Source organism: Macrosteles quadrilineatus, unplaced genomic scaffold, assembly GCF_028750875.1.
Source record: "Macrosteles quadrilineatus isolate MER2022 unplaced genomic scaffold, UCM_ALF_1.0 Scaffold_9__3_contigs__length_116548681, whole genome shotgun sequence".
NCBI lineage: Eukaryota > Metazoa > Arthropoda > Insecta > Hemiptera > Cicadellidae > Macrosteles > Macrosteles quadrilineatus.
This window is the reverse complement of record NW_026542602.1, coordinates 95,974,814-95,991,784: the sequence shown is the minus strand read 5'-3', so window position 1 is coordinate 95,991,784 and position 16,971 is coordinate 95,974,814. Positions and strand designations below refer to the sequence as shown.

General features: G+C 35.5%; 1 protein-coding gene across 2 annotated transcripts in view; it reads left to right on the top strand.

Annotated features, from left to right (window-relative positions):
• LOC129002318 (WASH complex subunit 5-like) overlaps positions 1-9,580 on the top strand; it is a 44,890-nt gene extending 35,310 nt beyond the window's left edge. The window contains exons 22-25 of one of the 2 annotated variants that reach the window (XM_054430022.1): positions 9-153; positions 799-955; positions 1,537-1,709; positions 9,052-9,580. In XM_054430022.1, coding sequence (XP_054285997.1) covers positions 9-153; positions 799-955; positions 1,537-1,693 — 459 coding nt within the window. In that variant the 3' untranslated portion in view covers positions 1,694-1,709; positions 9,052-9,580. Of the gene's footprint in view, positions 1-8; positions 154-798; positions 956-1,536; positions 2,883-9,051 lie in introns of those variants that run through there. The other variant, XM_054430021.1, reaches the window with a different exon arrangement.
• The last annotated feature ends 7,391 nt before the right edge of the window (positions 9,581-16,971 follow it).

The window sequence follows — 16,971 nt, the reverse complement described above, 5'->3', positions numbered from 1 at the left end:
ACTTTCAGATCTCCACTTACCTAGACTGGGCTGGAATTGGTAATCCATTTGCTAAGATCTACATCACAACCAAGAACCTCCAGTTTTTCTCATTGTTTACCTTCTTGTTTGTGATTGCTCAACTTAGTCGGCTTCAGTATTCCAAGACATTAGGTAAGATTATGATTTTTGATTTTAAATAAGCTACAGTAGACTCCCTCTTATCCGGACACCTTTTAACCGGACATCGGTTTAACCGGACTACACTCGGCGGAAATTACATCTCTTTAACCGGACAATTTTTATCAGCACATTGGTTTAACCGGACTAGATCGGCAGGAAGTGGGCTGTACTGAAACGATTGTTCTCGTGGGAAAGATTTGAGACCAGTGATTACGTGTCTAAATACAATGCTCTCCTAAATTTAAGTGAAATATTTGGGTTACATAACGAGTTTATGGGGATGTCGGTTTAACCGGAAAACCTGTTATCCGGACTGGCCTTGGTCCCGAGGTGTCCGGATAAGAGGGAGTCTACTGTAATGATGCAGTATGTCTGGCTTAGTCAAACCAAATCTTGACTGATAAAAAAATAAATTTACATTCTCATTCTGTCAACCTTGACATTTCAAAGTCGCTCCATGTGAACTAACGCAAAAGCACTTGCTCTTTAGGCCTGGAGTGTAGTGTTGCCATGTTTCTCTCTCCACTGCTCAGGAAGAGCGATTCTGCCTCAAAATATACCAATAGTTTTATGGAAAATATTTAATGACTTTTAAAAGCCCCAAAACTTTGTAAACATTGACAACTTTGTTATCAGGTACTCTTATATGGAAGAAGGCGGGTGAACCGTTGGATGGAATGCCTTTCATCGTTGGACTACAAACACTGTTCCGCCAGTTCCATCCAGAGATCAGGGATCAGTTTCTGGTGTATATGGCGCAGTATGTCAAATCCCACATTGAAGCAACTGTCACGTGAGTAACTTTTGGCAATAATCACTCACAGGCAAAATCCGATTTGATAATTGTGCTTGTAATTTAAATTAGTTATCAGCTGTTTGCTATTGTGAAGATTTTATTTGTTTATCTTTGTTTATAAATTTGTTTATTTACCAAATCTTAAAACAAAATTACACAAGATAAAGTTAAGTTAACGTTACCTAATGTTAGTTAAGTAACCAGTGGGTTGGTTAAGTTATCGTGATATGTCATTCCCTGGAAGAAATTCTTAGTACTTGGAAAAGTACTGGACGTTCAAATGTTTGTACCAACCATTCATTACCAATAAGAATTTGGGCTATTTGCGGCATGGTCTGATGATGGCAGCTAGTGGCCCCTATTTAAAAAAATGTACTACTAGAACTTAGATAGTAATGTCACTGGTACTGAAAACTGATTTTGTTAAGAGAGTGGTATCAACTTCGAAAAAGAAGAACTGTCACACCACTACTTAGTTATTGAAGGCGAGAAGACTAAAAAGTTCTTTTTCAGCTGTTATGCGTAATGTACAGAAGTCATTCATTTATAATTTCTCATATTCTCTGTCTAATTTACAGAGGTTCCAGCAAGTCAGAGTTTCCACCTGAAGTAGTGTCCAGTCTACACTTCCTGGTGTTGTTCTCAGACATTGCAGGACTGCCTCTGTCTGCTGTCACTCAACACATTCCAGAGACCATCTTCAACTTGTTCCATCACTTTGACCCCAGTACATAGAGGGCACATGCCAACAGTATGTCTAGTATACTCAAGAGATAGGTTCGGGATGGGAATCATTTTTGGGTCAATCTCGGGTTATCTACATTGTGAGTGTTTGAGCGTTTGCTGCAGAAAGTCTATATGAAGATAGTGCTATTGAAAATTGAGATGTTCCTGATTGCTGAAGAACTTCACAATATCATTATTTACAGGAAACATTCACAATTTTCCCTCGACCACGGGAGTTGTTGGTAAAGCAAGATTTTTATTTTATAAACTGAATTTAGTTATAAAAAAACCATTAACTAAAACAATACCCTCCAAAGCAACCCCATTTTTCCCAAGACCCAAAGGTAAATATTTTTGACCACACCCAACCCAAAGTAAAAATGTCTCATCCGCAGACCCCTGGTAAATGTCATGCATTCAACCGAATAACTCTCTCCTACTAACCAGAGTAATAAAATAAAAACAGCTTAACAGCGGTTGCGTAAAGATAGTGTTAACGACACGAGTAAAAAATTTAAGGTACGAGCTTTGGTGAGTGCCTTCAAAACTTCTACGAGTGTTGTTAACACTATTTATGTGAGTTGCGTACACTACTTTACCTACGACGGTGTTTTAATTACTAAAAATCACTACTCATAACTTCTAAGAGAGGTTATGTTTTTGTTTATAACCTCTTATTGCCACTGACAGTGATGCAACGAAACATTGTACCAAACACTAATTGCACCACTCAACAATTAAATTGGCCTGAACAGCTGTTTATGAAGTACGAATCATTACAATTTTACTTCTACTCTTTCAATCCTTGAACCTCACTGGTCCGTTACCCATGTTTTTATGTAAAACTATGCTGTTATGAAAGTAAACAATTCTGTTATGAGAAACTTTTCAATTCTAAGAACTGAACTGAAACGGATACAGTAGAACTCCAATTATCTGAACTCCAATTAACCGAATCTCCGATTATCCGAATCGCTATTTCAACAATTTTAAAAACGTAAAGCTACAGTAATAATAAGTTTCGCAAAATATCAAAGAATTATTACTAAACAAATTTAGCCAGTGTGTAATTTTTTACTTTGATGGAACACTATAAACTTAAGAAAATGTATAGAACACTTGTGCTATGAGCATTGTAAACTGTAAAAATGTTCTGATTTCATTTATTATTAATTAAAAGTTCATTTAGTACCGAAAATGAGAATTTTTCTTGGAAATTCCCGGAATTCCTGTTAAACTCCGATTTTCCGAATGTTCGATTATCCGAATGGGGTCTGGTCCCAATTGATTCAGATAATCGGAGTTCTACTGTACTTTAAACAACGGTCGTAGGTAAAATAAATAACAGATGTATCTAAATGTCTTGATAGGTTTTGACTATCCCTTACATGTTATAAAGACCATATGTTTCCGTGTTATCATAGAATTATAAAAGTTGTAGGACGATAAGAACATTTTAGAACTGCGAGTTGGTGCCTTTAAACTAAGATTCTCAGTATGTATCTGTTATCCATGAGAAAGCATTGAAACTGGGTTTCAAATTCTATTGCCGAGTTTCTGAAACACCTTTTTATCTAGAATTTGGCTTCAGCTTGGTTTAATAAACAGTTGGATGTCATAAAAAAATGTTTTTAATTAAGTATTTACATTATATTATAGACTTATATAATATAATATAGTATGTATTGAAAAATGTATATCTATATAATGACTGAAAAAATGGAACAGTTTTGACTAGCTTTAATTTTGTTAATTTTGTACATTTATAATGTTATATAATATGAATACTGTAAAACAACTGTTATACCTTTATAGACCAGGTCCATAATTATGAAACCCATATCTATAAAATGCAAGAAGCATTTCATGTAACAATTGGGGAAACTACATTTTTAGGGTAATTCGACCCTGCTGAGTACGAATTTGCCTGTTGCCAAAGCGAAATTTGAACTGGAAGTGCGGTATCCAAAATGGTGGCCAAACCCTGTTTACCCCATATCTATGTTGTTAGTTTGCCTAAAATACTGGTTTAAACATCTGCATAGGGGTTTTATCAGATGCCAAACATATTGCAACACTCAAAATTTATTTACATTACCTTTTGGAGGCATATGATCCAAGATGGCACACAATATGGCCACCAAAAACCTTGTTTCCTTATAACTCCCTTGTTTGTTTGTTTGAAATTATTATTTAAACGTCTACAAAAGTATTTTATCCGATGCCAAACGGATTGCAACACTCATTATTCACTTCCTACGATTTTGGAGGACATAGGTTCCAACACTGCCGCCAAAACTTCCGTCCTCGGAAGAGAACAAGGAATATGAGAAAAAGACCAGTTCAGATATAAAATACTGTTAATTGCAATATTTCAAAGAAGATATGAACAAAATTTACAACCATATAAAAGGTTCAAACATTGTCGAGAACGGTGGTACAGTTTGGTGCAAGTCAGTCCATTCTTCTTGCACGTGCACATTGTAGATAGACACTTGGATAAACAATTACAGGCTAGGATATATGCGGAGGCTTTTGGGACAGGCTCAATGCTCAAAAGGATGGGAAGTGCTGGTTTTGGTGAAGCCCCCAGCTATATGACTCGGAATCCATCATCACCGGTCGGTCAATATGAGAAGTTTCCAACACGTTCAAATGGAAAGTTTTTAAAATTGTCAGTACAAAAAAATCTATTGGTTTGTAAAACCATTGAGTACCGTATGCCCTCACTTACGATCGTGTCTTTACCTAATGACATCTTAGGAGTTGTAGTCGTCACAATACATAACTTGTTGGAGATAATAGTCGGCTTCCAGTTTTTTCATACCACCAAAAAGAAGTTTTGTTCCAAGCGCCCCAAAGTTATGATGGGGATTTTTTTTAGAGGGGTCTCAGGTCTCACTGCTAAAAGTTTGGGACAATTTTTTGCACTGAGGAGATCAAGGCTGGCCTTGCCCGCTTCGTCTTTCAAAATTAATAGGCCTTTATCAGGTATTGATTGTTCAAAAGATCAGTTAGACTACAACATTTGAATTAACTGCACTTGAAATTTTCGATAATTCAGGACCACATTGATGAAGATGATATTGAAGAAGTACTCGCTTACAGACAGGAATTAAAAAAAAAATCATAAAAGACCATTTTTATTCCAAATCTAAACAAAAACAAACAACTATAAACTAAGAACTGTATTTTAACATGTGATTTCATGCATTAAGCAATATTAACTAGGAGTACGGGCGCTCCGAAGTCTCGTATGAGAATGAACGAAGACCATTTCATACATACCAATACGTTATTTAACAGTAGGCCTACCCACATTCATATCATTTTGCATCAGCTGCTCAAGCAGTTTTTAACTTCATTAAGGCACTAAGTTACACCAAATTCATAATATTTTTTTCACCGAAGCACTTTCTTTACTGCACTTTGGGATTGGGCTTGCGTCATTAAAGCAGCACCAGGAAAATGCTTAGCTTTTTTGAAAATAACTTAAACGGTAAGGAAATCAACCAAAGTGTAGATGATATTCTGAAAGAGAATAAAATTTCCAACAAATTGATACCAATATTCAAGAAAAGGCAGCCAAAAGGTGCCTTTAAAAAAGAAAATGTGAAGTTTTCAAAGTATTTCGTATCAAAAATATGTTTTTTTTTATTTTCAACATAAATCTTAGATTTTCAGAACTGATGTAAATATAAGGAGATTGTGTTAAATATATGGATAGGTCGATATTTTACAAGTTCTCTACCTACAGATTATGACACCGTTATTTACCTATACCCGCGTGAGGCGGACATATATTGTTAATAGTTTGACAAGAGATGGGACCATCTCTGTCTCTTTCTAAAAACATTTACAGCTTCTACTCAGCTCGTTGTGCTAACCCTACAATCTGTTAACCAACAGATGCGTTCTGTCTGTTTCTTATCTACACCTCTGATAATTTCCTCCAAACAATAACACTGGGTTCTACGTCAACTGTGCCCAAGGCTATGGTGTATAAAATAAGAGCATGATCGTTGTGCTTTCGAATTTTAAAAATGTCAGACTTTTTATAACTGGACTAAATTCAAAGAGAAAATAATAGAAAAAAAATAGGGTTTTAGATGTTATTACATCTATGTTCAAAATGTTGACTTCTGAGCTCTAGAACAAAAACCAAGTTCAAGTTTACACCCAGGAAATATCTTTAATCCAAGACTAAAATGTCTCAAATTAGGAAATGTATCGGTGTTAAAACACCATCCTCAGGTTTAGGTGTTAGTAACGTTGATCAGTTGTAAACATTGTAAAAAGATAAACACAGTAGGACATGAAAAAAACTACTGTACGATCAAGTACAAAAAGAAACATTGACCAATTTTAATAAACAGGGCTGTTCTAACCAAAGTTGACCAGTCGCACAGGTAGATCGGTTAGTCCTTATAATTTCGCAGGTAGCATATTATCACAATTTTGTTTAAAACAAGGCAATCGTAAATACGTGCAGATAACCTAACCTACAGTGCAGGGTTCGTAAATGAACAATTGAGCAATATTTTGTGTGTGTACTCACTTGGATGATCAAAAACAATAGTCCTCAGATAGTCTGCAATTATTCAACTAACGGTCATTTTGTATGTGTCCTCAGTGCGTTGTACTATTTTTATGGTCCTCACAAAGTATGGTCCGTAACAAGAAAACTCAAATTCAAATTCAACGAACGAAAATAAGGTTTTAAATGCAGTATAATATTGATATTTACAGCAAATTGTGATGCATTTTAATACGAAAACATCAATATTTCGTTATGTCCTCAGAACGTACGGTTGCTGCTGCGGTCCTCAGAAAGTTCTGTTTACAAACCTGTGTGTGTCTGGATGTGTACAGAGCTAGAGACTACACCTGTGGTCCGATTTCGATGAAATTTGGTATGTAGGTTCTAATCCATTGTATCTCCAGGTGTTTTTTTCATTTTTTAGAAATTTTTATTTTTAATGGAGATTTTCCCATAAAAAACCCATAATAAACGGAAAAATCGGATTTTCTCAAAAATGGACCGAAAGATTTTGATAACAATTTAGTATGTTGTAGCCCTTTAAATTCTGACTGAATAAAATGGTACAAATCCCATATCTGTAAAAATTACGGTTCAAAAGTTATGGTCAAATATGTTATTTTCCCATAAAAACCCCATAAAATAACAAAAAATAGGATTTTAGAAAAAATCCGGTTTTGATTTAACATAGTATGTTATAGTCCTTACAGTTTTGATAGTTTTTTTTTAATTTTTTAGAAATTTTTTTAAATGGGAATTTTTCCATAAAACCCCATAAAATAACGGAAAAATAGGATTTTCCCAAAAATGGCCTGAACGATTTTGATAAAAATTTAGTATGTTATAGTCCTTTATATTCTGAACAAAATGATACACATCCCATTTCTGTAAAAATTACGGTTCAAAAGTTATTGTAAATTATGTCATTTTCCCATAAAACCTCCATAAAATAACAGAAAAATCGGATTTTCCCAAAAATGGCCCGAACGATTTTGATAAAAATTTAGCATGTTATAGTCCTTTAAATTCTGAACAAAATTGTACAAATCCCATTTCCGTATATTTACTCTCACCGCTTACACATGATAAAGGTTGTTGACAAACTTATGGGAGAAAGTATGTGTCAGAATGCTGATACCGTTTATTTATAAGTCTACTGGTTACGTGGCAGTAAAGGCTCATATCTATTTATGCTTGTTGACCCGAGAGTAGGGCCTAACATCGTTCAAAATGACAAATGGTAACTTGCGAAATATGTTTTTTGAGTGAAATCAAAGGTATCGTTGTTATATACTAAAATACAAAGCAGATTTTTTTTATAATACACACTACTGTCTAACATTGACACCATAACCATTATATATTAACACTTTTTGTACTTATTAATAAAACCATGTATTAAACCCAGATTATTAAAACCAGAGTCGAGCCGATCATAAGTTTAATTTGACAAGAGAATCATGTTTCTGTGACAAACCAAAAGATATAAAATATGGTAAAATTGTTTACATAATTCTTATGGGGCTAACTCTCAATAGATTTCAAATTATTATCAGTATGTATTTGATTTCGAAGTTAACGCACGGCGACCTGTTAATTTTACACAGATGAGTTTTATTACAACTCATTAGTTTTTTCTCTCTCGAAACAATAATGTTTTACACCCGATCAGCATAAGCCGGTCCTCAGGTAGAAGGGATGGACATCAACATTTCCCCTCATTTAAGTGTTAGTTGGTAGAATGTCCACAAGCTGCGCCACTAGACAGTCAGGGCATTCTACAAAACTGCGGCAGATGCAGGTCAGAATGTATACAGCCCTGAGGCAGTTGCCGGCCTGGACTGGCTTCTGCCTTTAAACGGACCGACTTGTGCCTTCGGACCGGCATGTGCTTTAAGTTTGTACGTGAAAAACCGGCTTATGCCGAGGTGCTAGACATATATATATATAAATATATGTACATATATCAAATTTTGAACGAATGGTGTTTTTGGCCTCTGGGGACATCAAAACAAAAAAGTTAATCGGTCCCGGGTCTAGGCCTTACCGTGCCACCTACGGTAATAGCTACTTCCCTATAGGGAAATTCGCTAAAAGTCTTATAAAAAAGTCAACCACCATAAATGCTTTCATACATTTTTATCACACTATTTCCAAGCAAGTATTTTGTAATTGTATAGTTGACCTGGCTACAATGTACATATTCACATATTTCATTACCCTGGAAACCATTTTATTGTTCAACCTGAATTCAACTGAAAAGGTTTAACTTTTTGTTCTAACAATAATCAACCTTAGTTGAATAACAAGAACACTTAACTTCTGCATAGAATCCAAGAAGCTTCGTTTAGAAGCGTCAGTCCACTTAGAAGCGTTCCACAGAGGCTTCGTTTAGAAGCGTCAGTCCACTTAGAAGCGTTCCACAGAAGCTTCGTTTAGAAGCGTAGCCTACTGAGAAGCGTTCCACAGAAGCTTAATTTAGAAGCGTTAGCCTACTCCACTTCCAACCTTCCGATCCCTTAGACCAGCATATCCTTCTCCTTTTGAAATGGACGCCCTAAGGAGGGCTTGGTAAGTACTATTTTCTGGCTCTATTATGCAGAATATTAGTAGTAGATCTAGTACGGAGAGTTCTTAGTTATTTTAATTATTGAAAAAAATAAGTTTTAGACCACGTTTAGTTATTAAGCTAAAAAAAAACCTTACAGCGTCTAACATAATCCAATCAGTAGCCATTGAATGTAAAACAATGTACTAAACAATCTTTGTTTCCAAGTACGTTTGGTAAAACTGTATTACAATTAGAAAATTTGGTCTGTTTCTTTAGGGAGGAGCATGGTGCCCTGTTGGCCGTAGGGGGGCTGGGGGCCGTTGTCACTGTGGTGTCGGTGGGTATCTGGCTGTGGGGTAGGTGGAACGACGACCCACCGGCACCATCCCCCCCGAGATACTCGAGCCGATTGTTGATGACCCCACTACCTACCACGCCACAACGAGAAGTCACAATAGCAGTGATCAATATGGAGCCGGACTGAAATTCATCAATTTGGAAACAATCTATGCTAAATTAATTTGTTAATCAAAAAATCAATAAATTTTTGTGATTTTAAGGGAGTTTTTTGATAGCTTCTAAACAGTTTTTTTTTACAAACACATCATTTGCCATAGGCTTAAACCACTGGCTTTCACATTCGTCAGGTATACCCTCTACATAATTTTGGAATACGTAAAGTCTGGGTAAGTCAGTGCTTCATATTATACTAGGCGTTTAAAAAAGTTAGGGACATAGTTAAAGTAGTGATGCTTTGGGTGAATATAAGCAAAATGTTTATTTAGAAATATGTCATGATGCGTTTTGTTTAGCCTCTTTCTGTCCGTATACGTTTTTTTTTACAAAAACATTTTATTACATTATAAATGCTTGTTTATTCATATTAAAACATTTTATGGGTTTATTAAAACCTGCATTTATGTGAATTATTGACTAATAATTAACCAATCCCTTTCCTAATAATGTTTACAGAACATAATTAAGTTAATTTGGTAAATTATTTGGCAAAAAAGTATCAAGATCTATCATAGTCATCATAATGATAATGTAATGTTTAAAGTTACATACAAAATTAGGTAGTTATTCTATGTAGGTACGTATGTTGATTGTCCACTGTTGGGTAAAATGATGATTGGTTGGAAAATGCTCAATATCAATTGAACATACAGCATTAAACAAACCTATTGTTATATAAGCGCACTAGAAAAATAATTTCTTCAATATCAGAAAAAACCAGTTTCTTTTGTCGGCCATTTATGAGTTTGGTTGTAAGGAAAGGATATTTGACTGTTGTCTAATAACTTCATTGTGAAAACCTACAAAAAATATTTTTATTTGCCTGATTTAAATTATTAGAGATTACTTTGAACATGAACTCAAATGTAAGGGAAAAGTAACAGCGTGTAGCTACTTGATACTAATGAGCCCAAACTTGCTATTGTCACTGGTTTTGGGTTGCTTCTTTTATTACTGTCAATTGAACCCAAACTAAAGACTTAGGGAGGTTAATAGTGGCTAGAAATTTTCTTTCATATTACAAATAAAAATAAAACAAGGCAATATTGTGCTTTCTCTAAAGATTTCTGTTAATTTTGTACTGTTTTGTAATGTTAATTTTGATTTAACATTAATATAAATTGGCCAACATATACTTACTATTGTTATTTCCATAGAAATCTATATATATAAAAGGCAAAGCCCTCTTTGACTGACTGACTGACTCACTCACTCACTCATCACTAACTCTCCCACTTCCCATTTACCTAGGAGGCTGAAATTTGGTAAATAAATAAATAAATAATAAATAAAAAGGCCTTTATTTACAAGCGAGTTTCATATACATGATTTTCAAACTTACTCAAGTCAAACTAAAACTAAACTAACCTAATATATACAGAAATTTAATATACAAAAAACTACAAAGAAAAAACATTTACAATTTACATTTGTTTTTATGCATTGCGGCCCTGAATGAGCCATACGATTTGGAGCTCTTTATGTCCTGAGGGAGGCCATTATACAACTGCGGGCCAAAATAAGAAAATGACTTTCTTCCAACCTCAAGCCTCACTTTAGGAAAGTGAAGCCTGCGGTCGGAACGAGTACCACGCAGGCAGATCTCCCCCCTGTACTTAAGCCTCTCGCTGAGGTACTGAGGCTCTCCCAGCGTGAGCACTTTGTGGACCAGGCAACAGGTCAGCCTCCTGCATATTTCATCCATTGGGATGAGCTTTGCAGCATCTCGGAAGGAGGACACGTGGTCAAAGCGGTTAAGGCCAAAAATGAACCTTACTGCAGAATTTTGAATTCTTTGAACTCGTGCCATATCCTCCTTAGAGATGCTGTTTCCATATGCAGGAAAGCAATATGTAAAGGCTGGGAGGACCAAGGACCGCATGAGTTGCATTTTGGCATATTCTGGCAGTAGAGTTTTAAATCTGCTAAGACCTCTCAGTCTACCCACTGCACGTTGAACTGCAGATGTGACATGGTCAGAAAAAGAGAGGTCTTTGTCAAGTACAACACCAAGTGTGTTGACAGTGTCGCAAACAGACAATCTCATGCCATCAAGGGTGATTTCTATAGCAGATTTACTCAATTCCTGCATCATAATGTTTGGTCCAGTATGCATGACTACACACTTGTCAACATTCAATCCAAGGCCATTCATGACAGACCATTGAAAAATGCTGTGCAAATCAGCATTGATGAGCTGGATTGCTTCTGATGTCTTGTCTGGCTTGTATGACAAGTGTAGTTGGCAGTCATCAGCATACAAGTGTGCCGTACAATATTCTACACTTCTGGACAAGTCAGACGTGTACAAATTGAACAGCACAGGTCCTAAACAACTACCTTGAGGAACACCACGCAATTTGCAAAGCGGATCTGATGTCTCACTCCCAATTTTGGTAACCTGCAGTCGGGACTCCAAATAGGACCGAAACCAACAAACAACTTTTTCACTACAGCCATAGCACTTCATTTTGGCCAATAACAATTCATGATCAATAGAGTCAAATGCTTGGGAATAATCTAGAATAGCTAATGTGCTGTATAGGCCTTTATCTTTGGCATCGAATAGATCCGCAAACATATTAGTCAGTGCAGTACAAGTACTGTGGTTTTTTCTAAACCCTGACTGTAGCTTAGGCAATATATCAAAGTCATCTAGAAATGAAGCAATTTGTTTAGTTATTATCTTTTCCATTATTTTTGACATAGCAGGTAACACGGAGATAGGTCTTAAATGCTGGACGGTTTTTGGCGCAGCAACCTTAGGCAATGGTTTCACATGGGCAATCTTCCAACTTGTAGGGAAAACACCTGAGGCCAGACTCATGTTTATCAAATGTGTTATTGCTCCAATTGCATATGGGCTAACAGATCTTATCATTTGTATCGATATACTATCAACACCTACAGCTTTTGATTTTATTGAGTTCATTGCCTCTTTAACATCATTTTCTGTAATCATTTTAAATTCAAACTTATCGTTATCTCCATGTTTTTTATATTGTTGAAGTTTATTTAGCAATTCAATGTCTATATCATTACAAGATCCCATATTGACAAAATATTCATTTATCATATTAATGTCTAAATCTGGGGGGAGCCTACTATTTCTCTTACTACTTACAATCTCACATTTTTTTAAACAATTCCAGAACTCTGCAGGGTTTTCACATGAGGCAAGCTTGTTAGAAAAGAATATTTTCTTAGCCTCTTGGATCATGAAATTCAAACTATTTCTTATGGTTTTATACTCATACCAGTCTGAAGAATCTCTGGTCCTCCAATATTTGTTACGGTGTTTATTTTTAACAATTGACAATTCTTTAATTGATTCATTTATCCAGGGAGCTTTTTTCCGTGTTACCTTCTTACAAACAATAGGAGCAACCTCATCAAACACTTTCTTTATATGATCAGTAATAAATTGCTCTATCTCATCAGGAGACTCTAGCTTGTACACACAATTCCAGTTAGTATCAGCAATTATGTTTAGTGCAGTATCTGCATTAAATTTAGAAAAATCTCTAAATGTGATTAGCTTCGACCCCCTTTTGTCTTTCTTACAAGATATACAACAATATATTAGTTTATGATCAGTCATCCTCATTCCTCTGTGGTCAACTATGCTGGGGGTGTCTATGACTCCAACTCTGCTCCAATTTTGCCGAGGTTTCTGTCACCCTTGTAGGCTCGCTGACAATTTGTATAGTGTTAGATTCTTTCATCAGCCTACGCAAGTAATTTGTTTCGCAGGTTTGTGACAGCATATCAATATTAGTATCCCCCAAATAAATGACTGATTTAACTTCAACCGCAAGGTCAATAAAAAGGGAGCGAAACAGATCCGAAAGGCGAGTGTACCTTATGTAGGAAGGACGATAAACCACACATATACCAAACTTACTCCCTTTGAAACTCACCACCACACAGAGATGCTCAATACCAGGATCGATGAAATCAGGTAAGTGGTACAGCTGAAAGTCAATGCCGTCTTTCACATACAATGCTACACCACCTCCTGGGTAACCATTTTTTGCAATTCGATCACAACGAAGCATTGAATATCCTGGTATAGCATAACTGTCTGTGGGTGTGTTTGGGTGGAGCCAGGTCTCAGTAACCCCTAATATGTCAAAACTAAAGTCATCAACAATTGAGCACAGCTCATTGAAGGCTGTGTTTAGAGACCTTATATTGACATGGGCCACTTTGAGATTCCTTTTACCCCCCCTCACTGTCAGTTTTCCGGAACATGAGAGGCTTCCGACGCATCTCCAATACACACACTGATGGTACACTGATTCTTTAGGCATTAAATAGGAAAACTAAGTTTTTATTCTGATCGGACTCTCGGGCTCCACCCCAGTGGCTCTAGAGTTTCCCATGTAAACCTTATGAGTACTCATATTTAAATGGAATTAATGAATCTTAACAGCTGTTTCAATTAAACAACTTGGTTCTGTTCTATGATGTTCAATAGCATTAAAGTTACAAGGATTACCAACAGGGTGCAGCACTATTATTTCTTTTACATTTATGACAAAAGCTAATTTGCTACCAAAAGGTGAGTGAGCGTAGCGAACGAACTTCAACCTGGAGGCGAGTTAGCGTAGCGAACGAGCTAACCTGAAGGCAAGTGAGCGCAGCGAACGAGCTCCAACCCAAAGGTGAGTGAGCGTAGCGAACGAGCTCCAACCCAAAGGTGAGTGAGCGTAGCGAACAAACTTCAACCAGGACGTGATTGAGCCATGCGAACGAGATAATCTTTAAAATTAAGAAGTTAAACGGGGCAAAGCCCGCGGGTTACAGCTAGTCATATATATTAGACAATTAATTATTCTTTAACTGATAGTTTTATTTTTTTTATCTAGCTCCAAACCATTTACCTATTATGTAATGTTAGTCTAATTATAACTTTGATTTTGATAAATAATTTATTGGCTTATAGAAATATTTTATACACTCAATATATTTGGGTTAAGCCCACACTAGACACCCCTTATGGGAGTGTTAATACCCATATCATAGATTTTCGCCAAATTGTATTCAATAAAAACCACCTTTTGTAGGTCTACTTCTATAGTACTTATTTAGGACTTTCAATAGAAACTAGAAACCGATATAAAGTATAAAATAACGGGTTTCTCCACGGCTATTTAAAAAGATATGGGGAGTATATAAGGCTTAAGCTTTGACTATTTTAATTTTTGAATGAAGACGAAGTCCTGTCTCGGATATTCCAAGGGAGGGTGTGGAGTGTAGGAATGTTTGTTTGTCAATAGCTAGAACCTCAGGCTCAGGACCGAGGTAGGTCAATAATCCGATGATATGATAATGGTATTTGTGTTTGTTTATAAAACATAACAGAGAGCCCGACAGGAAATCGGTCAACTGATCCTATACCAACCAATCCAGCCACTGTTGTGTTGAATATTATCTGAGACCTGGATATAAATTCTACATTAATATATAAGCTTCAGCTTGGTACAAACAATTAGTTTCTGTTTATAGGTCAAAATAGAATTTTTCTATAATTTTTCAAAGGAATATAAAAATTGTTATAATTTAACTAGCCATTTCACCAACCAATTATTTCTTTTGTTCTAAGTTGTATGTAATAATCAGGAAACCCTGTAGAAGTACTACCCTATGTATTATCAACTTTTTGTTTTAACTATGTGCCTATTTATCAATTGTTATATCTATAAAGGTTTAATATGGTTATTCTTTAATTTTGGTCACTTAGTGATATTATTTGTTTCTTTTAAAGGAACTGTTGTTTTTGCAAAGATGGCATTAGTGGAATTTTAGTTTCAAAACCAGCCTAACTAATTTTAAAAATTTTATCAAAGGTGGTCACATACAGATACCGTATACTTACAGACATGAAAATCTCTGAGTACCTCTCATGCACCAAATGTAGTTTTTAAATAGAACACTCTCCGTTAAGATGGAACACTCTATGCAAAACCCTTTTGAGCCTATAATCTGAATTTCTCTAAGAAAAAAGGCGTCATAGGTAGGGTAACTCCAAAACCATCTTATAAGAAAGAACAGATTGTGAATGGCCTTTTCGTCATACTGCAACAAAAACAGCAGGGTCTAAAGTACCTATGTAGCATTTTTACTCTCTTTTAGTCTAGGGAGTAAAAATCAGCTGTTGTAAACAGTTGTAAATTTTGATTGTGGCAATCGTATAGATTGAAATTATTTATCATTTGATTTATTAGGTAGTGGTTTAGCCTATTGTTGTCGATTGCTCGACATATCGATGGTATATTGTACTGTAACACAATCGTAATAGACGAAATAATTGAATCACTTACTAAACAGCTGCTTACTTGCATTAGCAGAATTGAAAACAAGCTGAAAGTCGTTTTGAGATTTTATCTTTACATAAAAATTATTTCGTTTTATATAGTTTGTTAATTAATGATGCAATATGACGAAAAATATAGTTCACCACACGGGCAAAAAGTGTCTCTCTAACCCTCGCTCATTTTCCAAAAAACCTGACCTCGGGTCAAAAAGAATCACTTAATTAAATAGCCCTAGTGATGAAATATACTATTTAACTACTGTATAGTAAGAAAATTCACCAACTAGCTAAATTTTATTTTTATTAGGTAGGCCTACCTATTTAAAAAAATCCAAAATAGTTCTTATAATTTAATAGATTTTTTTTAAGAAAGCCTAAACATTTTCATTTTGATTAATCACCATTGAGCGGGGTCCAAAATATAGTGACAATGATTTGAAATAAATCACTCTCCAGCCCGTCATAACTGTTTAATGAGGACGCCACATAATTTTCATAGCTTTCGTCTCACATTACAATATTCATAAGTCATAAATATACAGTGATGTGGAATCATTAACTATTCCGTGGTGATCATCATAAATTACTAGTTATTTTATAGTCCATTCAGTTTTACTATTAATTGTTTCTTTCCTACTTAATGAGTTCCACCGATATGAAGGGGTTATAGTTTATGGATATGCGAGATGGGAAGAGAGAATCGTATTTGGACTAGAATGGAAATATCACCAGGTTTTGAGGTCATCAGCTGTTGTTACATTGTTGGCAGATTTTTTTTTCAATACAGTGAAGCTGACAACATTTTGTTTAGCAAATTGTAAAAAGACGATAGAACAATAACTGATTGCAAAAGTTCACGATTGACTCTATCCACTGCGATTCCGTATTGCATTGTTGTTTTAATGTAGTTTATTGTTGCCTTATATAAAACACGGTACGGGATCTGTCATAACCTTAAAATTTCACAGACAAAAACAATGAACAACTGCTAAATACTTTTGAGTGCTGCAAATACCGTTGAGAGAGTGCTAAATCCGTTAAAAATGAAATAACACAATGCTGCTATAACTTTCCGAACATTTATTTAATCGATCACTTGAAGTTAACTATTACCATTGACTATATACCTACAGTATAATATTGACTATATATATACCTACCTACTAGTCAATGCTATTATGTTGTAATCGACAACAAATTGGTCAAACAATGCCGCAATAGTATATTACGTTACTAGTCCTGAAAATAAGTGTTTAGGTACCGGACGAGTGTGGTCGTTCCCATACGAGTCCGGTACACACATTTTGGACCTTGGACGAGTTACGTACGATAGTTTACGCCATACTAATAAATCTGTACAA